The following is a 26,968-nucleotide window of genomic DNA, read 5'->3' as shown; positions in this document are numbered from 1 at the left end:
ACTGGAAAATCTAGCAGATCTGTATTTTGGGCTATATCAAAATAAACAAACCAACCAACCAACAAAACTTGTAAAAGTATCTATATTTTTATTTTAAATAATCCCATAGGTAACTTTTATTCATAAGTACAAATCAGATGATAGCTGAATCACTGTTCTCTGTGTAATATTTATTAGGTCAATGACCAGCAACACAAAACAAACAAAAAGGAACAAAAGGTAACAAGTAGAATCAGAATAAGGAAATGAACACAATTGTATATTGACTAGCGTAAGTAAATCAAATACAGGGTACTTTAAACATCCCTATTATATTATTAAAACAATATCATATATTCAGTAATAAATTAAAATATATTAAGATTACACACCAGAATATCCTCCAAAAATTATTTAAAATAACCAAATGTGTCATCAGTGAAAATAGGACTCCTACAATCAGTTTTGCCTTATTTTCATTGCAGCAGCAAACATTTAGCTACTGCATGGGTGATGGCAGGATTTAAGCTGTAGAAGTTCATGTAAAAAATTGTCTGGTCTCCTTAGAAATTTATTAGGGGAAGGATGTATATTGATCTAATATTTCTGTAAAATTTGCAGCAGAATCAACCATAAGATGTTTCAACTTTCTTATTATCACATGTACATATTCACTTTGCTATGGTATTTTGTTTTACCTGCTTTGCAAGAGTGTTGATGGGAACATGTTAAATCTAGCTCTAAAAATGCTGTTCTAATTTTAGAGAAAGTTGGGTTTTTCAGTTATCTTGCTAGTTTCCATATGCCCCAGGATCAGCATTCTGTAGTGTATTGTAGCCAACAGAACACCCAGGAAAAATTCACAAGGAGTTCCCAAATAAATAGAACTCCAGCAATAATCTTTCCTGGAAACAGAATCTGAGAATAAAATTCTCTGATATTGCTTATATAATATAGTTATCATATCTTATCCTCCAAAGTTATATTTGACTTCACTAAAGTTTCTATTCCTGTTATTCCATTCCATTCCATTTCATTCTACCCTATCCTACCCTATTTTATGAAGTTAAAACAGGTGTTGCAAAAGTTCCAAGATCATCTTAGGTAAGGGCTGCTACAAAGAAGGGAAAGACTAAGCTAGACCAGCTCATGTACTGTTACTGAGTAATTGCTTTCTTCTTACTCAACTAACTTGGTACCAGATGTACAGAAGAAAAAAAGGAACCAAGAGAAACAGGAGGTCTTTCTTTTCTCAGACTAACATGGATTTTCTTATTCCATTTCTCATAGCTTATAACTGAAGAGTCAACAAATTGGCCATTAAACTTTTGGCAGGCTGGGTAAAGACTTTGTTGTTGGCTTAGAAGGAGACAAATTTCTGTTTATTACCAGGAACGACTCTTCACTCCTTTCTGATTGGCTAGCTTGATTTAATGTTGAGTGCAGGAGAACAAAACAGAGCAGTGTGAGGAGAGAGAATCACAAGGAATATATGAAGTGTTTTTTCCTCATATCAATGAAGGCTGTCATAAACAGTGACAGTTAAGTGAAGATGAGCTTCTGGGCCATTTATTTCCTGACAGTTAGAACAATTAATCAGTAGAACAACTTGCCTACAAAAGTTGTAAATGCTCCAACACTGGAAATTTTGAAAAAGAGATTGTCTGAAATAGTACAGGGTTTCCTGCCTGAGCACGAGGTTGGACTAGAAGACCTTCAAACTCCCTTCCAACTTTGTTGTTCTGTTCTGTTCTGTTCTAATCTAATACACACACACACATATGTAAATACACACATACGTATGCATATATATGTAAATACACACACACATATATACATATACTGTTGTGTCTCGCTCGCTCCCCCTGCTGCAGCTGGGCCCCTCTATCTCCTGCCGGATGCTGATAGTTCGGAAGAATGTCCTGGAATGCCTCCAGCCCCCAGCCCTGGCACCATGCCCAGACAGGCCGAGCAAGACGAAGGGCCTGACGTGCCTTCAGCCCCCAGTCCTGGCACCATGCCCAGGCAAACAGAGCAACTAAACCCCTCCCCCACAGCATGTGAGCCTGAAGAATGTGAAGCCAGTCATGAGCTAAGATTACCAACAGCTAGAGGCTGGAGAGATCCTCGCTTCTGGAGAATAGAGAGGCGATGTCAGCAAAAGGAAGGGAGGGGCAGGCCTGGATAAGTGCTGAGTCATGGAGCCACACCCCATGGCCAATATAAAGGATCTGCTTTCTGGCATTCTCTGAGTCAGGCAAAGTCTAACTTGGATTGCTGAAGTCACTTCCTGGTCTCCTGCCTGCCTTGAGAACTCTGATAGGACTTTGGCAGAGCTGCAGAGGCACACTTGATACGGACTTCCTGACCCGGCCGTCAGCGGAGGAGTGGGACACGACATATACATTTACACACACATAACATGCACAGACATGCATACACACGCATACATACATGCTGAGTATAAAATAGGCTTAAATAGGGTTTTTAAATATGGATTTTATTGGGTTTTTTTTTTTAATATATATTTTGTATAGTATTTTAAATTTAGGCTATTTTGAATAAGTTTTTTAAAATGTGTTTTATTGTAATATATTGTATTATTTTATTTGCCTGTTCACCGCCCTGAGTCCTTCGGGAGAAGGGCGGTATAAAAATTAAATTATTATTATTATTATTATTATTAAAAAGCAAGAACTTATTTACAATTCAACTGTAAAACAATCATTAACCTACTACAATATACTATAGATATTCCTCAATATTTGACTAGTCAGTGACCATTCAAAGTTATGAAGGACCCGAAAAAGAAGGTCGCTTTCACTCAACTGTTGCAGCAAAAAAAGTTGTAAAATTGAGCACAATACGTGATGACCTGCTTAATGACAAGCACGATTTACAACTGTAATTCTGGGCTCAATTACAGTTGTAAGTCAAGGATTACCTGAAATATGGTGCTAAGGTGCTGAACTTCAATTGGAAAGACCCAGGTTCAAGTTCACTCTCTGTCATGGAAACTCACTTTGTGATTTTGAGATTCTCTCTCAGCTTAATGCTGTTATGGAGAAAAACTGAGACAAGGAAAACTATTTAGACTGGCTTCACATCAAGTAGAAAAAGATAGATATAAACCCTATGAAATATTTTTAAAAAGTATAACAATGAAAATACTATTGTCCATTCTTAATTTAATAACTATTTTACGTTTTTTTAAAAAAAAGAATTCAATAATATAAGATTTTTTCATGCTTTCATATTTAATATATTGCTAAAGTTTTAACTCAAAAACATTTAGAAAACATGGTAGAGTTTTTCCTTTCAGGATAGAAAGCAATATTAAATCTTGGGGTATATTTATATAATGCAGTTATGTAGCATGGCTGAATTTAAGCAATAGGTGGTAGGAATCATTGTGAACATTATGTAAGCTGATAACTTGTATCTTTGGTTTTTATCTTTTTGAATCACAAAACTTACTGTTTCTTATGAGTTCCCCAAATTGCAAAGGATGTATCATCAATCTTTATTTTATTTCAGTAAAAATTCACTTAGGGGGGTTTCTCCAAGCCTTTGACAAAATATATCTTTGCAAATAAGAAATATAGTTGCAACCTGATGAGCTTTTTTATAAAATGATCCTGCAGGTTATTTTCTAAAAGTAGGTTAAGGTGATAACACACACAAAATAGTATCTCATGAATATTTTGCTTTGCCCCTGGCTAGCTGGCTGACTGACTTTGTATTACAGGTTTAATGAAATGTAGTTACCATAAATAAGTTTAGAACCTTGGATAACAATTATTTCTGTGTGTGTAAGTCAGGGTTTTACAACCTATGTGACAAAAAATACACCTCAAATAACAAAGGAACTAGAAAAAGAACTATCACTGAAAAGAGGCCTGGAATTTTAGTTGCACCACATGTGGTTTTCATTTGTGAAAAATGAACAAGCTGTTTGTGGTTAAACTGTCTAATCTGCTGTTATCAATCTAGCGCTGCATTCAAGATTTACAGGATACATCAGCTTCTGTGCCACATTAGCTGTTAAAAGGGAGAGGGGGTCGGAGGAAAAAAAGGAGGAGTGAGTTTATCCTGAGGAATAATATTTCCAATGCAGCCACACTTGCACTACATCTGGTTGTGCTGGTAGCGGCAGTTAAATTGAAATATTTCACAGCGTGTGTCAGAAACATGCAGAATGGTAATTATGACAGATCTGATTAAGGCTGAGTGCTACTAGCTCCCTGGCCAGCTCTGGTTGTGCAGGTGTGACCTTGTGCGTGCCTGCGTGTGTAAATAAAATTAATTACAAGCAAGAGGGCGAAGGCTTCAGTGACATCACAAAGCGGAGAAACTCCCAAGGGGGAGACCTAATGGAATATTTTCCCTCAGTCTAATAATACAGTTCATATTGACTTGAGGTAATTAGTGGGATCATTAAAGCAGTTTTCCCGGCGTATTTGGCTGCCTGATCAGATTAGTGAAAATGTTCTTCAGAACAAGCCCTGTGTGGTCTGCCAGAGGAAGAGGAAATAAAAAGCAACAAAGCATCATGGAATGATAAACGGTGCTGGACTTCCATTTCTACAAATTTTGTGACCAGTATTTCAGTTAAGAACAACACCAGCCAATAAGCATAGGTTTCTCTGTCAGAAATAATCTTTCTATTTTGTTGACACTTAGATACATTTGGTATATATATCACAGTGGCAATTCCCTGCTTATTTGGAACCTCTATTTGGCTATCTCTTTGGTGAAGGGGTAGAAACACACACACACACACACACACACACACACACACACACACACACTGCATGTATATAAAAAAACAAAAATAGGCAATCTTCCTCCAAGAGAGAAAATTATTCATTTACATCAAGGATTCAGTGTGGATTATCTGGTTCAATAATAAAAAGAAAATGTGACAATTTTTTATCTTATTAAATAATTTTTGTCTACTTAATCCTTTCACTTAAAAATGAAAATAAGCAACTGAACTGTTGCCTTACAAACAGCAAAAATGTGAAACAACATCTGTAAATATTTTTCTAATTGTAAATTGAAATAGATTAGTTAGCATTTTTTTGTGACTGATTTAGCACAACAGAAACAGGAAATATAAAAATATCATCTCCTTTACCATATCACAGCTTTTTCTGATCAGGCAACAAACTATTTGTTTCAAATCAACTCACTAAGCATGCTCTACCTTGCTAACAGAATATGCCAGGCTCTGTCACAGATGGCAAGCTATGACAGTTGCCATCCGTAGCGTCGATACTCAACAGTTCAGCACAAGATCAGTGACATTCTGTCTCATTAGAGCCACACTAATTATCACAGCTAGTTTCAGGGGAAACCATGTGTTGCAATGGTCAATTTGAAGGAGTCTGTGCATCAACAAACTGGTAATAAGGATCAGACACCTTATTATATGACAGCATGCAGCCTATGATCTGATTTTCTGAAACAGAGGTACTGAGGCAACACTGCAGCCTGAGGAGTTACAGAACAGCTATGTACATCATTGTGAATTTCTGTGAGCTCATTTTATCATGAGGTATTGTAAGACAGAGATAGAAAGAAGGCACAATCAATATCTTAATGAATGCAGTATCTTGTATTCTATTAATATTACTTCATTATATTTAACTGATATATAAAGTGTAAAGGTGAAAGTGTTTCCTTAACAGAATTTTTTTAAAAAAGTAATGTTGTTTCAGACCAAAGATCTATTCAGAATATCAAACATTACACATTATGGTTTAATCTCTCTTTTTCCAGAAGAGGTTTTTTTTAAAATTCACAGTTTGTTTTAATATCATGAAGTTGCTGAGAGACTAGACTTGTGAAAATCTTATACTATCCTATGATAAAGGACAATGGCCCAGCAGTTAAAGATGCTGGCTTGTGAGTTGGAAAAATGACAGGCCGAGTTCGAGACTCAAGCACCCCATGCAATGAGGTGAGTTCCTGTTACTTGTCTCATCTCTTGCTAACCGAGCAGTTTGAAAGCATGCAAACATGAGTAGATAAATAGGCACTATGCTTCAGTTGGAAAGGTTACTGCATTCCGTACTTTCATGTTGGCCACACGATGACCAAAGCATCTCTCAGATAATGGCTGAGAATCAGAGATGAGCACTACCTCCTTGAGTCAGTCAAACTTCTAAACTGCTCTACCAAAGAAAATACCGTTTTCCCCAAAATAAGACATTTCCTGATAATAAACCCAATCGGACTTTTGTGCACATGGCAATAAGGCCAAGTGCTTATTTCAGGATTCAAAAAAATATAAGACAGGGTCTTATTTAAGGGGAAACACGGTAATCAGATTTTTATATATTGATAAATGTGTGAGAAAAAAGCAAAATATAACACAGTATAAAACTGTGATCTACCAAAACTTGACATTGTCCCATTACATTAGCAAAGCATTCCCAAAACTGTATGCTAATTTATACCACCCAGTATCTGCAAATCAAGTAGTAGTGCACCATCTGTTTTTTATTTACATGCAAATAAACATGTTAGATTTCAATCTAGGTTCATTCACTAGAGATTTTTTCCTAATTCCTGCATAGCTCTGATGTGTTCCAAAATCAAAAGATGAATGGTAGCTAAGTTTAAATCTGCCTTCCTGTTCATCTGACTATTTCATAATTCAGACTATGTTCTTACTCTAATGTCAAAAAGGCAGACTAACTACTCATTTATTATGTAGTTAATATATCTTAATTAATTCTGTTAGGCCAACTGACCAATATTATGTTATTTTACTTTGGAATACTAAGAATTGAATGAAATATCTGAGACCCAATTCTTGTACTATTAGTTTTAATTTCAATAATGACCTGTTTTCTCTATTATTACATTAATCATTGAGGTTATTAATATTACAGCAGGTAAGTCCTATAGGCATAGGGGAAAAATGTTAAGCACTTTGGGGCCACATACATTTACCTTGGACATATTTATTTCTGCTTCCATCACACAGTGCTCAAAGCAAATTTCTGCTTGGCCATGGTCTCCCACAGACTAAGAATAAATTTAAATCCAAATATCTCAAAATTACATTCAACCCTGAATATTGAAACCTGAGTTATGAACTGAAAAGCCTAAAGTGGGAGTATGATCAGAAAAAAATGTTAGCGTGAGAATGTACATTCCATTTTGATGTATATGAATCATTGAATGGGAATTAAGAAAAAAATGTGTAAGAATATACTTTCTCTCTCTCTCTCTCTACGCATATGTATAACTCTGAATTGGGAGAAAAAAAGAAAAATAAATCAGGACAATTACATTCTCCAACAATTACATAAGGAGGGTAAATGTTTGAAAACGGTTAATTAACCATGTTTTTACAAATAAACTCTATATAAAGAAAAATATTGAATGTTTCTAATGAAGTGTTCACAATTTAAAACACTCATGGAATGACTAAGTATATACAATGTAAGTCTTCACTGAACTACAATTTCTATTCTGATAAAGTATTTGTTGGGTTCAACTGTGAGATTCTTAGTGCTCTCTGAGTTGGATGGTTTTCTTGAAGATATTTCATTATGAAATCAGCTAACATCATCAATAACTGCACTGATTATGTTACCTAGTTTGGTAATGAAACAGCAATAGCAATTGCACTTAGACTTACATACCGCTTCACAGTGCTTTACAATTTATGCACAGCTTGAATGAAAATCACCAAGCTCAGATTGCACCAAGGATCCCGCAATTTATATTTCGTTCAGCAAATGCAAGCCACAAAGAACAGTGCCAATAAAATGCTAATATTGTATGTTATGTTGTTTTTAACAGTACCTGTTATTCAGGTACTGAATATGATAGTATTGTAATAAACAGTTTGCTATAGGTGCATATATATTTTCATCTGTTTGAAGCCATGATAAAGTCACAATGCCTTGTTGAAAATTACAAAAATTGTATTATTTGTATCAGTCACTCCCTCTTGTAGATATCTCTTTGTACAAAATCCTGGAACTGAATGTAATTTGTACAGGTATCAAAAGAACTGGCAATACATTCTTAGGTGCTTTATATTATTATATATTTTTCTTTTAATTAAAAAAATACCAAGAAAGTATGATGCTGCAAGCAAAAGACCAGTGTTTAGCAGTATACTGTTTATAAAAACTGAGATATATACAGATTTCAAGGGCATTCTCAAAAACTAAATGGATGGTTCTAGCCCAGCTCAAGAAAAAAAACCCCAAAACAAAAACAGAGGTATAGGAAAAATAAGTCCCAGTTCAACTGTTATGTGTCAATTAGAACGGCCATATTTCTGCTTTAAATCAGCAAGAGGGAAAAATATAAAAAAGCTCTTTATTACAAAAATTTTGTAATTTTTATAATGTTAACTGCTTACAATAAAGTAGAAATAAATAGAAAATTTCTTTTGTGCTTATTTCTTAAAATTCCCTTATATTAAAGGAATGAAAAATAGTTAAAAATGATGGTTTTGAATATAGATTTAATGGTAGGATGTTACACCAAAGTAACAGGTATATAACAAAGTTATGCCAGACAATCTATTTTTTTTTTTACAATTATCTAATGCGATAGGTCAAGATGAATAGATTGTCATAGAAACTTAACGGTATCATCAACTTTCATACCAGGTAATATATATCTTCATAATGTAAGCAATACCATGGCATTAACTAAACACAATGTGATTTTGTTTTTTGTATTTATATGACTTATGCTGTTCAAATGATCAATAATAGCTTTTGTTAATGAAAGCGCTGATATGACTTTTGCTAATGAAAGCAAGAGTCTATACCACATTTGTCTAAACTTGCCTTATGTCTTCTGATTCTATTTAGCATCCATCAATGTGCAAGACTGGAGAGAAGAAAAAGCTTTACAAATAAGAAACTTCCATGTCACAATATATATGGCAAGGCAATATGAATGCTTGAGGTAGTCACCATAAAATGGCAACATATATTTTATATGGGCATATGAATACAAAAATTAAAGTTTTAAGTGCTGTCTATGAACAAAAGTATTATTTGGTGCTGAAAACTCAAAAGAAATAAAATATGTTTTTCTTAGGACGAAACTTATATAAAAACAATTTTTTATTTTAAAAAAAATTAACCTGATTTTTCAGGGATCCCAAAATAGGAAGAGTTAAAGGCAGTTTACAGTAGATTAAAAGCAATTAAATATAAATTCAATAAAATTATAAAATATAAATCTTAAAATTATAGTGGATCTCCACATAACATAGATCCACATAACATATCTTTAAATTATAAATCAAAGGTAATTAATTATTCCTATGATAAATATAATTTTTACTTGAGGCAACAGGTTGTTTTTAAGTAGTTTGTTACTAATAATGATGATGGCTTCAATCTAAATTTTCTTAAATATTATTTTTAAAATGCATACTTACACTATGTTATTAGGCAGTAATGAAGGGAGGGCTGTTTATTTCAGTAGCTCCTTTAAGAGGGATTTTTAGAGCTTTAACTTTCTTTTAAATAATTTTTAAAAACCGACTAACTGAAGAGGCTTTGAATTTGTTACCTTGAGTTATTATAAAAATAATAAAGGAAATAAAAACCTAATCAATAAATAATAGCAAAAGTAATAGCACTTAGACTTATATTCCGCTTCATAGTGCTTTACAACTCCAAGTAGTTTATAGAGTCAGCATATTGCCCCAAACAATTTGGGTCCTCATTTTACCCACCTCGGAAGGATGGAAGGCTGAGTCAACCTTGAGCCAGTGAGATTTCAACTGCCAAATTGCAGGCAGCTGACGGTCAGAGAAGTAGCCTGCAGTACTGCACTCTAACCACTGTGCCACCATGTATGATAAATGTATAATAATATGTATAATAAATACAAAATGTAATATGAAATCCAATGTGACTGCAGGTGGTATTCATGGAACATAAAATCTTAATATCAGTGCAACATAATATACAATTTAGTAACTAATAAATTGTAATAAAGCAAAAATATTAAGGATAGGTATATGAAGAGATGCTGACAACAGATATTTCTTCTTAATGCATACTGTATAACCTTCTTTTGAAAGTAGAAATACAAAAAAAGGCATACAGGTTTGAAGTCATGGTTAACATTCTATCATAATTAGAAACATTTCAAGAGCCCTGTAATTTCCAATCAAAATTACAGTAATTTCCAATACACAAGCCATGATTCATGACAGAATTTTACATTCCACAAGAGATTTTACTGGTCTGATGTATCACACAGTGAATGCAACGCTAACAGAAACAATTCAGTTTAATGTTTAAACAGCACTTGGTGTTTAGAATCCTACAATAAAAGAAACATATTATTGCAGGAATTATCACTTTGACAGTGATTGAAGGGTAGGCAGGCATGAGGCCTGTAAAGCTGTAATTTTTTACAGTCCACAGCTTGAGTTTAATCATTTTGATGTAACATTTCCAAAATATCCTTTTAAGTATTCCTTACAGCATATAACTTTAAAAAGAAACATCTTTTTTATATAATGAAAGATGGAGCAATTCCCAAATGTCAACGTTTCCAAACTTACAGCTTAAATAATAAAGCAAACTGCAATAACAGAATTTAAAGTCTATCACAGGGTTGTCAAACTTGCAGCCCACAGGCCAGAATGCATTACACGCTGGCCATGCCCATGCCCGGTTTAGCGAAGGGGGAAAAAAAATCCTGATACGTCACGTGATGACACAAATTTGACACCCCTGCTCTATCATGTATAAAGAAAGGTGACATTAGTCAATTTAGTCAGGACTGAAAAAGTGTTTCCTTTTTTAGGGGAAAAGTAGAAACCTAATTTAACCTTTCAGATCAAGTTTGCAATTTAATAACCATTTTTTAAATATTTTCAGAATAATTTAAATTTACAAATATATTCCAAGAACAATGATCAGCTAGCAAAATTGAGTCAAAACTTACATTTCATATATTTTAATTCTGCATGTTTGTTCAGAGATGTAAACACATAAGTTATTCCAGCACTCTGAAAGGATTCCTTCATCGGCAGATGAAATTTATTAAAATGACATTTTAAATTTTAAAAATTGTTGTTAGTGTCACTTTTTTCTAATTTACCAATTAACCAAAGTTATTTGAAATAGATGTTTACTCCAAAATAAATCATTCCATATTCATGGGATATATGCTATCATACCCTCTATTATACTGATATAAAAACATTCAGGTTAAAGTCTAAACATATATGGCAGGTTTAATTCAATATCCCATAAAATAATAAATACAATCACAAATTCAAGAATAGGAAAAGTACCTTAGCTATATAAAAACAACATTGTGCTTGTTTGTTGTGGAAGGTGCATTAAAGTTTGTGCATAGGGAAAAGAAATCCATCAAAGATAAAAAGTTAATTATTACACCTGATCAAGTCAAAAAACAAACTACTGTCACAATATATTCAAACAATATGAATAAATGTGCCCAGAACATTCAGTCTTTGATTGCCTTCATTTTTGGTATCCTGAACTCAAGCCACAAATTATTCAATCTGAGCTGGGAACTATCGTGATTTTGTGTTGCTTAAACTAGAGCACTATTTAAAGGTTACTTGTATGTATTAGATTTCAAACAATATATTCTTAATTATAAAATCTATGCCAGAATTTAATTTTTAAAACATGTAACATTTTATTTATATATAATTTCATTATAACTTACTACTAAATATGTTGGCTGTGATTTATGGGGAGGGAATTAAAAACAGATGAAAAGAACCAAGTTTCCTATCCTATGTTAGCAATAGCAATAGCACTTAGACTTATATACCGCTTCACAGTGCTTTATAGCCCTCTCTAAGTTTTACAGAATCAGCTTTTCCCCCCAACAATCTGGGTCCTCATTTTACCGATTTCAGAAGGATGGAAGGCTGAGTCAACCTTGAGCTGCTGAGACCCGAACTGCCAAACTGCTGGCAGCCAGTGATCAGCAGAAGTAGCCTGCAATACTGCATTCTAACCACTGCGGCTCACCATGGTTAGAGTGCTATATTAGGAATAGGGAAATCCAGTTAAAATCTTCAGCCCTAAAGACCACAAGTATTGTTGAACCGGTTAGTTTAACATAATTTGTTAAATATTGGGCAGGAAAAATGGATGAAATTAATAGATGGATATGCTGTCTTGAACTCTTAAAGAAAGACAAGCTTTGAGGGATTCAAAAAAATATTTCAGGCATCAGAGTAGAATCTTGGTTACAAAATATATCCCTGGATTTCCTGATTAACATGCAAACCTTTAATGATTAAAAAAAACAACTAACTGAGTTCAAGTAAATTTATTTCCCGTTGTCTCAAGGAATTGTCTCAAGGAATCCCATTTTATGGAATCTCATGGAAACCCAGGATTCCATGAAACAGTTTGAAAGCTCATTTCTATACCAAACATTTAGTTTCTCAGGATCATGCTTAGAATTCACAAAAGACACAGAAGTTGTTGCTGACAAGTTGCTCCTTGAGTGTCACCATGTGCACTGAAGCAATGAATAGTTCTGTTGGTTTATCTTAGAAACAGTTTGGAAGTACCACTTTTTTCTTACTGTTAACAATTTTTTTTTCTTGAGCTATGTGTGTCTCCTAACATTTCATTCAACAAAAATATTCTTGAACGTATTCTCTGAATATTTAGTTAGTAAAGTCTTTATATTGTTCCCCATTGGGACGCCCATAACAGCAGGTCAAGTCATAAAGTATATCACCCTAGTTGGAATCCACTTACAATAAAGCAGTCCTCAAATAAATTCTAAACTCCCAAGCTTTATATTAAATTTGTTTACATTTGTTTCTTTATAAAATTATTCTCTACCTAAAACCTCCCCATCCTCCACCACATTATGTTTCCTCGCCTTTGGGCTCCTTTCTCTTAAATCTGCACTCTTATTTTCTGTATGATTCAGAAAGCTCTATGCATACATGGGACTAACCATTAAACTTTCTAGTCTTAAATCAAAAGAAGACTAGATTGGGGAAATGGAACAGAAAGAATTGAAGGATATCCAGATTTGAACCTATAACGAGTGGTAATATTATATTGAACGGATTAAGCATAGGCATAGGGCCGGGCTATTTACGGGACCGCCTACTGCTACCAAATATCTCTCACCGACCCGTGCGCTCTCACAGAGAGGGACTCCTCAGGGTGCCGTCAGCTAGGCAGTGCTGTCTGGCGACACCCAGGGGAAGGGCCTTCTCTGTGGGGGCTCCCACCCTCTGGAACGAACTCCCTCCAGGACTTCGTCAACTTCCGGACCTCCGAACCTTCCATCGCGATCTTAAAACACACTTATTCATCTGCGCGGGACTGGATTAGATTTTAAATTTACTGGTTTTAAATGGGTTTTTATTATTTATACTGTTTTTAACAATTCGGCTATGGAATAAGTTTTTTACGTGTCATTTTAGTTTGTATTTATATGTATTTTTAATTGCCTGTGAACCGCCCTGAGTCCCTAGGGAGATAGGGCGATATATAAATGTGAAAAATAAATAAAATAAATAAATAAATAAGAGGCTACAATTTGAACAGTTCATGACAGGTCTACATAATACTTTTTCACCATACTGTCAATGAATATGTCATGTTTTATAATGTATCAGAAAAAATATAGACAGCTAAAAACATCTTGACCTACACTCTAGAGAAGCCATATTTAATTATATTTAATTTCTTATTGTGTTTAATCACACTTAACATTTAAAGAATTTTATTCATACATTCATCCAACTAACAACAAAGAAGCAAGAATAGCAACATTAATTCACAGATGACCACAAGACTTACCTGGCTTTTTGTTGCTGCAACCTTTGCAAATAATGCTTGAGATACTTTAGCTCTTTTCATTTCCTGTTGGATCTCATCATAAATGGAAGCATTAATGTTCATGGTATTATTTTCAGGTTTTCCATTTCTTTCTGTTGAAATAGCCGTTGTTTTTACCTAGAAATACGATATATCATTATTCAGCAGATAAAAAAGATGCCCAGTTAAGAGCACTATAACTGTCAGTACACACTAGACTTTAAGTGCTCTTAATTATAAATAAGTTCCACTGAAATCAAGAGGGCTTATTCTCAAACTCAATTATAATAATAAGGTGAAATAATTATATATTTCCTATAACAAGATACTGCCAAATGTTTAAATAACATGCCAAGAGAGACAAGTAGAGCTTTAAGTGAACTTCACTATTTCATCTTCAAAAAGAGAGGTCCCCTGAATATGAAAATTGCCTTAGTTATAAGACATCCTTTTATTCTTTGTTGTATCCCAGCATAAGAATGCACTCATGGAAATCCTCTTTGGCCGCCATGTTCAACACATAGAGAGAATAAGCAAAGATGCCTCTCTTTTGTCATACCTCTGCAATTCATTTCTCCAATTCAATTCTACAATGAAGTTTTATTAACTTCAAATTTTTAATTTAAAAAATTCTAAGTAGATTCTGATAGAAATGATCAAATAGAATGTTTCATTTAAGTGGTTTCTCCCTCCCTATAGTGTTAAGGAGAATTATTTTATGGCAAATGAAATAAATAAATGCTTCTAAATAAATAAATATATTTTTTTTAAAAACTAATAAATGCCTGTACATTTTTCCAATTTTCTTTGTAAAAAATTTCCTAAACAAAATGGAGGAATATTTACCTGCATTTTTATCATAGATAATCTGTCAGACTTTATAGGCAATTTTAAGGTAAGGTAAATTAATTTCACTCAACATTTAAAGGTTAGTGAACCCATTTGAGCTTTCAACTTTTTTTCATAACTATGACCTAAAACCTAAAATCTGTTCTCCACCCAAGTCCTAAAATTATATAAGCAAAACCGAGTTAAACAAATAAGTCAAAAATATTATATTTGTTCATCAAAGACATTTATCGAGGTGTATGATCCAAAGCTATATATTTGTATGATAAAGTGTGTGAACCTGTCGGCTTATCACTTAATTTGATGGGGAAAATAGACTCAAATGTTTCAATCAATGGGACAATAATCAGGTAGGAGTATGACAGTATTTAAAGAAGATAATTCTGGGTATTTGTTATGGAAGTCTGAAACTTTACAATGCAAATTTGTGGGTATGTTTCATGGTTCATAAAAAGGAGATTTCTGAGAACATTTAAGAAAAAGTTGTTGATGCTCACCATGCTGGAAAACATTACAAAACTATTTCCAAAGACTTTGGACGCTACCAGTCCATTGCTGGACAAATTGTGTCCATTCATCACCATTGCCACCCAGGACTGGTTAACCAACAAAGATCATATCAAGAGCAAGATATATCTAGGAGGTCTCAAGGGATCCCAGGATAATATCTAAGAAATCAAAAGCCTCTCTTGGTTTAGTGAATATCCATGACATCATCATCCGGGAAACATGAACAATAATGGTTACATGACAGAGTTACAAGAAAGCTACCAGTGCGACATTGCTGGTCATCTATAATTTGCAAAAGACCACATTAGTAAGACAAAAGGTATTGGAAGATTTTTCTGTAAATAGACAAGAGCAAATTGTTGGCTCAAAAGAAAAGTGTTATATAATTCACCCATGTATAAAATATGGTACTGGCTGTATCATGGTTTGAGTCTGCTTTGCTGACTTTGGAGCAAGATAGTTTACCATTATTGATGAATTCTGGTTTTCTGGGAAGAAATGGCAGATTTAAGATGGATTTGCATTTTGCAGAAATACCAGTTATGGTTAAGAACAAGGAGCCAACAAGTAGATTGGCTCCTTTTATCCTCTCTGAAGAAAGAGAGTATGGGAGATTACCTAAATTGTACTTCATATATTTGCTCCTCATGAAGAAGACTCTTAAAATGGTGGTCTCTCGAGGTTGGGAGAAATGGGAATGAAGAATTTGCCATTCTTGTTCCAGCCACGCCAGTCTTCAGAGAAGATTAAATTCACACTTTCTTTGTCAGCACAATTAGAAATTGCCTACTAATTACATTAAAAAGTTGGACTCTTTCAAATAACAAGATTGGAAGCATCAGGTCAGTGTCGTATTGTTAATATAAAAAAATAAAACTGTATTTTTATATCTTCAAGAATTCAAAATTAACAGCAAAAAAGCAAGGCAAAGTTTTGACTGTAGAAAGTTTTAAATGGAGTAAGGTCTAAGGAAAGGAATGTTTTTCAATATTAAGTCTTTGAAATTAATTTTAAAGAATACATGCATTTTCATGGGAAAGAAACATTATTTTTGATATTGGAGGTATTTATTTTTATTTATTTATTTATTTTTGTCACACAGTATATATAAGCGTAAGCATGTAATAACTATAAAATATATAAGCATATATGAGTATGAGCATGTAATAACTATATTAATTGGATATAACGAAAGGAAACAATAGGACAGGAATGGTAGGCATGCTTGTCCTCTTATCCACGCCCCTTACAGACCTCTTAGAAATGGGGTGAGGTCAATAGTAGACAGTTTTTGGTTGAAGCTTTGGGTATTTTGTGAAGAGACCCCAAAGTCAGGTAGTTTATTCCAAGCATTAACTACTCTGTTACTGAAGTCATATTTTCTGCAATCAAGATTGGAGCGGTAAACATTAAGCTTAAATCTATTGTGTGCTCATGTATTGTTGCAATTGAAGCTGAAGTAGTCTTCAACAGGAAAGACATTGTAATAGACGATTTTAAGTATATCAACTTATAATGGTTATCAAAGTGGAATAACAAGGACGGTGAGACATTAGTGTGAGCTATGTTGTATAGTTCTCAGAAGAACCTGTTATACCAGAAGATGTTAGAAAAAAGCATTGGAAATTTTTTTAATCTGATAATGATTGTGGAAAACAAAGTGAACAAAAATTATCCCAGAATATAAAAAAATAAAATAAAATAATAAAATGAGGCTCTAAAATTAAGAAGGAAATAAAAATACCAAAAATATCAAGACAGCAGTTGGTATAATTTCTTCCTTTTGTACTTGACAAAAGATATTTGTTAAAATTTTGAAGAAATTCAAGATAAGGAATAGGTAGCATTCAAATAGATTAAAGACAAGATTGTTGTAAGTAAAAAGATGGAATACTGATCACTATACACTGGAAATGTTTATTTGCAGTTATTGTTGTCTGGAGGGGAACAGAACAATTATTATACACACAAATATGTTAAACTGGATCACTTTCCTCAATAAATAAAATATAACCTTTTTTACTCATTAATTTAATTGGGCTTTCTTTATCTAGTTTTAAGATTTGAGTTTATAACACATAATATTTTAGGTCATATTTATCCAGATATATTGAAAATTGAAAAGGGTTCAATATTCATTGCATGTCCAACTTTGAGGAGACATCAGAATAATTCTAATTTATTCATGGATTATTTCTGATGAGGTATATGTTGAACATAATCCTCTCACAGTTTCATTATACTTTGGCCACTTAATGAGAAGGAAGGACTCACTGGAGAAGAGCCTAATGCTGTGAAAGATTGAGGGCAAAAGAAGAACGGAATGGCAGAGAACGAGGTGGCTGGATGGAGTCACTGAAGCAGTAGGCATCTGCTTAAATTGACTCCAGAGGATGATACAGGACAGGAAGGCCTGGACAAACATTGTCAATGGGGTCGCGATGAGTCGAGCATGACTTCGCAACTAACAACAACAAATTAAATAAAATCTGTTATTAATTGATTGATTGTTTATTATTAAATTTATATCCCTCTTTTCTTTTGTACAACTGTAGGACTACTTGCACTGCTTCAGTATGGTTCACTTTATAATTTATCCTAAGGTAAAGGCAAAGGTTCCCTTCGCACATATTTGCTAGTCGTTCCCAATTCTAGGGGGCAGTGCTCATGTTTCAAAGCTGAAGAGCCAACGATGTCCAAAGATGTCTCCGTGATCAAATGGCTGGCATGACTCAACACCAAAGGCACACGGAACACTGTTACCTTCCCACCAAAGGTGGTCCCTATTTTTCTACTTGCATTTTTTACGTGCTTTCGAACTGCTAGGTTGGCAGAAGCTGGGACAAGTCACGGGAGCTCACTCCGTTACACAGCACTAGGGATTCGAACTGCTGAACTGCCGACCTTTTGATCGACCAGCTCAGCAACTTAGCCACTGAGCCACTGTGTATAATTTATCATAGAACATCTAATTACAGTATAATTTTTTCCCCCAGCTAGAATGGTCAACTGGTCACAGTTGCATATTTTATACATTTACTTATAATTTTTAAAAATATATTCAGTGTTTAATTTTGTCATAGTTTTATGGATTTCTTTCAGAATAACTTTCTAGTTTAGGATAATCTGGAATACATTTTAATGTTCCAATGTCTTAAGAAATAATGTAAAAATTGAATAATCCCTTAGACCCCATGTTGCTCTAAATTATTGATTAGAAAAAAAGTGGGAGCATTGCAGGAATGTGTGCTAGATTATTCTAAGTCACCTTGTTGTTTGCAAGATTAAGGTAAAGGTTTCCCTGTCCAGTTGTGTCTGACTCTAGGGCACAGTACTCATCTCCATTTTTTGGCTGAAGTGGTACCTATTAATCTACTCTCATTTGCATGCTTTCAAAATGTTAGGTGGGCAGGAGGAGCAGGGGTAGGAATGGGAGCTCACCCAATTGCACGGTGCTTAAATGTTAAACATAGGCTGTCAGCTTTCCAGCTGACAAGCTCAGTCTATTTAACTGCTGAGCCATCATGCCCCCCTTTGCAAGATGAGAGAACATATTTTTGAAATGTGCTAAAGTAACATAAGTTATATCTTACAAAAGACATATATGTACATATGAATATGATGAGTCCTTTTCTGCTGTTTATTAAATAAGTTCAACTTTTACTTTAGTTTAAACTTGAGGAAAAAATGTTGCTACCTAAGGATTGTATTAAATTTAAATAAGTCAGCCACTTGAAGTAGCAAAACTATTTTTTCAGACATCTAAATAGCTGCAAATTTTAGGATGCTTTAATGAAAAGTAGTGAAGTGTTGCAATGAAGTGAGATCAAAACTCTGCTCCTAATTAACATTTGAACCATTTTATAAGACTAATAAACACATAAGCATCAACATTATTAAAATTTTAATGTCTAAACAGTATTTTACTGGACAGTTTTTTTTGTGTGTGTGTATGTACATATGGACTTATAAACTTAAAAATAAAAATATACTTATATACGTATACCTATATATCTATATTCACACACACACACACACACACACTCTTGCACCTAAGCTATCTATCTACTTAGATACATAACTATTTTGATCACTTATATTTATTTTTATGAAAGCTTTTCACTGATTATAATAGAGATTGCTTTGATTATAAGAATATTAATGGATAAAGACTCATACATCTTTATAGAAAAAAATGTATAAACATTTAACAAAACGTTAGGAGACGGTTGATGTATGTTGATAAACCTTGCTTCAAAAAAACATTTTTTTCTCCTCCAAAAATCTGTTTCTTGCTTAGCAGAGTAACCCAAATATCTATCCCTTCTTTCTTAACATTTTCTCCTGACCCATTAAGAATAGCATGGATGATTAGTTTGCTGTGCTCTAGTGAACACTATATTATATACTGCTAATTAACCTTTCAGAGGCTATGGTTTTTCTCCATAATTTCTATTGAAAGCATCAGTCATCATTTAGTTTACTTTATAAATCTAATCCTCAACAAAAAGTGAGGTTATAAAATTAAGATTACTAAAACAGAGTGTTAAGACAGTGAAGAATGAATGATAAAATTGAAGAATGAATGATAAAATTAAAATCAAAAATATGTGGTTCACATTCACTGGTTTTCATGTAGCATTACCAATACACAAGACATTGCAAATAAGTCAAATCAAACACTAAAATGCTATATTTAAATATGCAAGACTTAACTTCCATTATTTATAATGTAATACAACTAGTAATACAACAATGAAGAAAAATTCTGGTGAAAGAGGAGTTCCCTGAGAATGGGCTGCAATATGAGCCTGAAAGCTCAGAAGACAAAACCTCTGGTCCCGGTGACTGATCCAGATTGGATCCCGCAATATATTTCCACATATATTTGCCTTCATTCGTAATGAGTAAAAAATACACTAACATTTGTATAAACTTATTCTAAGCTTTTACGCTCATCAGATGAAGCTATTTAAATATGTTTAATCTAGAAAATCTAGCACATCACACTTTTGATTGATTATAAAAATAGAAATAACATAGCCAAAATAGATAAAGGCTGAATCATTAAATTAATACGTATTAATAAACATAAATGTTCATATTTTTCTCAGGTATGTGCATACAGACATATGCACACACATACACTCTATAAATGCATTCTTTTAAGTACTGTTTTAGTTTAGGAACAAAATTACTTTTAAATCCTTGTTTAGCTTTTAATCTTATACTGTGCATTTAAATTCATGAAGTATTTCATTTCAATGAAAACAGACTACTTTTCAAGCCTGTTCAGCAAATGCACAAGAGTTATAATAAGAGCACATACTTTCCAAATAGCCTTTTATTGGGACAAAGTTTACTACTCCATTATTACTGTGGCGCCTGGAAACACAGTTATATTTACATAGTAGTATTTCCATTAACTGCTCTCTCCATGGTGGTTTTCTCAAGAATGGAAGGCTCTATTTTATATTTTGCTACTCCAAATATGTCATTAAAAGGTGACATAAAAAAGACAATAGTTTATAAAAAGCACATTTTGACTATTAAAGTTTAAATCATCAGTCAAAAGCTAAAGATATAGTAAGAAGGTCTCCAAAATTATTTTATCTTCTAAATATGAAGGTCAGTTCTTATCTATGTAACAAGAAACAGGAAATGTGCATCCAAAAAATATCTTAGATATTTCAATACAACATTCTTTTAGCCAGATTTATAGAAAAATACTAAATTAGATTTATTAATTATGGTAAAATGAATGATTTCCAAGTATTAAAAGATATATCATTGGCATATTTTTGTTGAAAATACAATTTATTTACTGTAAACTGTTCTGTTGAGCCTTAATCTCTTATTCACATGTAACTGAATTCATTAAGAAACTGTAAGCCATTTAATGAATTTGCCAATTCTCCAACACAAGATACATATAGCATCACACTTAAACTAGCGGCACCAATACTCACTAAAATTGGTATTTAAAATCTTGAAATGGAATGAACTAAATTGTTCAATTCAACTGACAATTTCTTTAAAATGTCTGCTCCAGTTTGATATGATTTTTAAAAAGGACACTAGTAAACTATGCTGTTACATAGACAACAATTCTGATGTTGTTAAAATAATGAATTAAAATTCATTACATTATCTGTGTTAATACAGATATTATATTATCTGTCGAAAATATTGTGAAGCTTGCCTTAATTACAAATAGATATACTTGTAAGGTATGTATGTATGTATGTATAAAAAGGTATGAAAAATGTAGAAAATAATTTACTTGTGAAGGTCGGCTGGGTGGTGTGCTTATTAGAGGTGTTGGGCCCATAGCAGAAGCTGCATTCAAGCTTCTTTCTCTTTCATCCTGGTATATTCGATCTCTTTCTGCTTCAGGCAGCTGCAAGAAATTCTGCATTGCCCGAAGGTTTACTAATAAAGATTGCGAAGCAGTCTTGGGGTCTTCTTCTTTTCGCAGGATTTCTGAGAGCAAGCCCTGCAGAATAAATATGTATATATTTATATACAAGTACACTCAAATGGCTTATATAGCAAAGTGAAACCAGAAAGATGCCATGAAATCATAGTTGTCTTTGTTACCACCTCAGAAAATGCACACACACAAAAACAGTAATTCTGAATAGGAACTTACTACTGACAATTTAGGTAGCCCAGAAGAAAACCTGAGCTGTATTAATTTGTTACTAAGCATCTGTTTTATGTATAAAACAAACCAACTGTGCTTAATTAGTCTGTTTTTACTGACTTTTTATTTAATATAAAATTTCATATTTGATATTTGTGTATATACTCATTTATTTATTTAAACATGAAAAATGAGAGAATAATATTATAGAAGTTTCAATTCATAGTTGATTCTCCTAAGAGTTCTTTTTCTATTTACTTATGATTATCCAAAGTTGAGGTTTACCACTTCTGACTAACAATATTTTCCAACTGAAGCATTTCAGGTAAAAAAATGCTAAATTCAAATTCAATTGTTTCAACAACAGTGGAATCAGTGTTTCAATTTCAAAATGTTAAGAATTCAAGACATTTTGCACTTTACTACCAATAACCTCAGACAATCAAGAAAATAGCTTCTTAATATCCAACGTTCTTACATTCTTTTTAAGGAAATACCCTCAAAAGCTTTACTTTGTAATTATGGAATGCTGGAGCTTTTTAAATTTTACCCTGTGATGGTTAATTACTTCACAGAATCAAACTTATTTATTTTCAAATTTAGAACCTACTTCATCACTAGATACTAAAGATCAAGATTTTTGCCACAGTTATTAAGTCTTCCTGAGACAAATTGAATTTACTTTTTATTAAATGACAGAAGCTTTAGACAATATACAAGCGTATACACTTTCTTATTTTTCACGCTATAAGTTATATGCATTGGTATTACTATCATCTTTGTTTAAAAAACAAGCAATTTTGATTTCTGCCACTTTCAGCCATCAAAGTCTGTGGTAATTATCATGGTAAGCATACATATGGACCATTGAAGTTGATTACCTAGTAAAGTAAAAGCAAAAATAAATATATTAATCTGAAAAAAATGACCCTCCCCAATAAATCATAACTAAAGTTGAGAGAATTGGATTTAATGGATAGGGTTGGCTCTTTTGGTTTGAATGCAGTTTTGAGTGTCCTAAGACTATATTATGATAGTTTAATGGAAACATTATTTTATTTGATAGAAAAAAGGAGGTCCTTTGAAAATGAAAATCTCTTTTCACAACTCTTCCCAGGATTAATAAATCTAAGCCTTTGAGGAGCTTAACCTACCTTTTTTGCTTAAATATTAAACCAAATTAACTAAATCAAATCAGAGATTGTATCTAATCCTCCCAACATTTTTAAAGACACTGATAAATCAGCTCTGTTGCTCATTATTGCCACCAGTCTTTCCAGGTCCTAGAAAAATCAGCTTATCCCAGTTTATTTTAGAATTTGACACTAAAATTAAGTAGACAACTCTAACTTACATGCATCTTAACTAATGAACACAGACTGCCATTTTCCAAATGTTCATATGTGGATTAAGGATTGTATTTATGCCTATTATTTTCTCAAAATAGTGACCATTCAAAGTTAAAATGGCACTGAAACAAGTGACTTTCGACTGAATTAGCACTTATATCATTGTAACATCCCCATAGTCACGATAATAAAATAAAACCAGCATGTACTTACTGTCATCTGGGTCATGTGATTACCATTTATGAACTTCACTGTCAGCTTCCAACAAGCAAAGTTAATGGGGAAGTCAGATTTGCTTAACATCCACAATTAACTTGCAACTGCAGTGATTTTCTTAACAAATGTGGCAAAATATCATAAAATTGGATATGATTCACTTTTTAACTGCCTTGCTTAACAACAAAAATTTTCACCCCAGCTGTGGTCGTAATTTGAGAACTATCTGTACAAATTTCTGCTAGCTCTCTATCTCCAAAATTATATGCTTCAAATTTTTGGAAGAAAATTTTTGGATTTGGAAGAACAAGGATTGCAGTTCACTAGTGGGAAATTCTGTCCTTATTTTTTCCTCTTCTATATCCTGCTAGATATTTTACTGAACCACTGTGCAACTATGTGCAATCACATAGTTTGTTTCATAATTCTACACTTCCAAATCTTACTTTCTATAATCCAAGCCAGATTCTTTATGTCCATTGTATATTTCAAAAATTTTAGAAACTTTTATATTAAATTTGTCCATTTACAATAATTTGTGTTTACTTGCTGCAATACCATTAGGTTTTTAAACCTAATTTATCAGAAAACATGACATATTTGATGACTCTGAATACATGTTTGTAGGCTCATACTAGTGAGAAATATATTTTCTGCGTAAGAGCCCTTTCTAAACTATTTTCAGACAGACCAATATAATCTTAATACATTTTATTTAGATAGTATTTTGAAGTTTAAAATATACCTAATTTTGATTGCCGCTTATCTCCATGAATCTCACACCTGAACATTATATCCCTTTTGTTTTATATTTTTGATTACAATTGCACTAACGTTTAGACTTTTGCTTTTGTGTGAAATAAAGAAATATTTAATTATATTTACTTATTTTTCCATGCAGTTCTTCATCATAACCACATTACAAAAAGTAATTAATTTTTTTACAAATCATCATAAATAGAGAAATGATTTAAAAAAATATCAAGTGGTTCCAATGCTAATTACAAATTCTTCAAAATGAGAGAATTAAAGCACAGCTTTTTGGTTCCCAGTTTGTCTGATCTTTAAATATAATCACTATTTCAGAAAGATTTTTATCAGCTTCATGGAATTTCAAAGCTCTCCAAAGAAAACTATGATCTGATGAAACTTTCCCTCACCCCCAAATACCAATATGCTTAACATCACTGAATGCTATCTGCATTGCAGTGGATTGAAATCTCATATCCAGGTGGAACATTATTTTCAAACTCCACCCGCATATCTGGAGTCCTGCCAAGGAACATATAAGCAGACACATTTGTCTTTGTCACTTATTAGCAAGAGGAGAGCTGTCATGATAGTGTAATAGCACCTTTTTACCTTTTATTCAAACAGTAATATGGGTAGTGAGTTTTTCTTAAATTACACTATGAAGAATTATATGAACACAGTAGCAATTTCTGTTATACTTAAGCAGGCAAATTTTCCTCTACCACGTAATTTGTAGAACTCAAATTCAATAAAACATTACAAGATGGTCCATTACTGTTATCATTTTCTGAATAATGCATCTTCATCCTTCATTTTACTGGAAAATAAACAGTGTACCAAATGTGAAATGAAAAAAAGAAGAAAGAAAGAAATGAACACCAAACTTGGTAACCTGGATAGGACTTTGCTATGGTTTTAAATTCATTTCTCACTTTATCCATAATGGCCTTTTCCTCAAATATGAAAAGATCATTATATAACAAGTGAGACAGGCATTAAGAAACACAGGAAGTGTTCAATTCAATTATTGTCATAATTTTGATCTAGTTTCATTATCTATCACTGATAATGTAATGTAAAAATATTGGTATTGGCTGAATATTATATTTAAAATCTCTAGTATTATATCTAGATATAATACTAGAGTATTTAGAATATTATATCTAAAATCTCTAGTTATAATAGAACAGGTAGTTCTCATTTAGCAATTGCCCGGTTAGTGACTGTCACAGTTACAATAGTGATGAAAAAGTAATTTTACAACCAATCACTGCATTCATGCGCTTTGCAGTTCTGTAAAGCAAAGTAAAGCTGAAATATGATCATAAGCACAATCATAGTTTCATTTAGCAACTTCTTTACTTTAATTGTGATTGCTAAACAAAGATTACCCATATAGCAATTAAAACATTGTATATAACCTTATGATATTGTTTGTATCAGCAAAAGAACCTGATCCTATCTCACTAATAATCACTCTAGACAAGATGAGAGAAAAATAAATCTAATAAGTAAAAAAATGAAAATAGAAATGGTTAATTTTAATTACAGTACTTACAACCATTTGTTTAGTGAATGTTCAGCATTACAACAGCACTGAAAAAAGTGACTTTCACACTTATAATGATCACATGATCAGAATTATATGACCATGATCACATGATCAAAATTTGGATGCTTGGCAACTGGCATGTATTAATGACAGTTGCAGTGTCCCAGGATCATGTGATCACTTTTGCATCCTTCTGACAAGCAAAGTCAATGGGGAAGCCAGATTCACTAAACAAACTGTGGTACTAATTTAACAACTGCAATGATTCCCTTAATAACTGTGGCAAGAAAGCTCATAAAATGGGGTAAAATTCACTTAACAGCTATTTTGCTTAGCAACAGAAATTTTGGACTTAATTGGGCTCGTAAGTCCAAGACTGTATATTGTTAGAATCAAACTATGCAGTCTTCATTTGTTATTGATTTTAGCAAAATGACTGCAACAATTATGGCTGCAAACCTATCCAAATTTAATTTAATTTATTGATAAATAAATTAAATTAAATGTGAAAATTATTCCAATATTTCAGTGAAAAAAATCACAGAACGAAGAGCAATCACAAAATATTTTCAATGTATTCTTTTAGAATGGTCAGAATGATTGAAGAGTCAAATTCAATTTTTCAGTTTAAAAGCTTAAATTGCTGGACTTTGCTAATGAAATCTGAATTATAAAAATCAAGCAACTGTTTGTGTTTGTTTTATTTATTCATGAATCAAATTCATATAGCTGCCCATCTCATTGAAGGCAATTCTGGATGGCATACAATAATAAATAACAAAACAAGCGGGACTTCAGGTGGCGCCGTAGGCATTGGAGACAGTCCTTTCGGACCGTCAGCCCCGCAATCTCATTAAAGTCATTCAGACAGCGCTCAGCAGATGTCTTGGAAACCTTTCCCTCGGAAGAAGAGGGAAAGGTGAACTGCCAGGTGGAGGTAGAGCTCCCTGAGACCCCCGGAAAAAATTCTAGGGGCAAAAAGGGTGAGAGCTCCCTATTTAAGCCTGGTGAAAGCTCTGGATCCGGGATCCTCTGCATTAATTTATTAATGCAGAACAAAACGCCGTGACCATCTCTGCTGGTTAATTAAGATGAAGATCAATCTTAATTTACCTTAAGCAGACGGAACAAAGGCAGGAGGACAGGCTGATGTAAGCATCAGACCTCAACTCAATTTTTGAACGGTGCTTGAGAAGAAAGGAAATGGCACCTCTGCTTAATAGGGTGTGAAAACGAAAGTTAAGGAAGTCCTTGTTAGCATCGTTAA

The 26,968-nt window shown here is 33.1% G+C and overlaps 1 protein-coding gene across 5 annotated transcripts in view; it reads right to left on the bottom strand.

The window, feature by feature from the left end:
* SATB1 (SATB homeobox 1) overlaps window positions 1-26,968 on the bottom strand; it is a 113,641-nt gene that overhangs the window by 23,190 nt on the left and 63,483 nt on the right. For all 5 annotated transcript variants that reach the window (XM_058183456.1, XM_058183457.1, XM_058183458.1 and 2 more), the window contains 2 exons: window positions 21,469-21,681; window positions 13,809-13,964 (listed from right to left, as the gene is read on the bottom strand). In XM_058183456.1, coding sequence (XP_058039439.1) covers window positions 13,809-13,964; window positions 21,469-21,681 — 369 coding nt within the window. The remainder of the gene's footprint in view (window positions 1-13,808; window positions 13,965-21,468; window positions 21,682-26,968) is intronic.

The sequence above is a fragment of the Ahaetulla prasina genome, chromosome 4 (assembly GCF_028640845.1).
Source record: "Ahaetulla prasina isolate Xishuangbanna chromosome 4, ASM2864084v1, whole genome shotgun sequence".
Lineage (NCBI taxonomy): Eukaryota > Metazoa > Chordata > Lepidosauria > Squamata > Colubridae > Ahaetulla > Ahaetulla prasina.
This window is presented reverse-complemented; position numbering and strand designations above follow the sequence as displayed.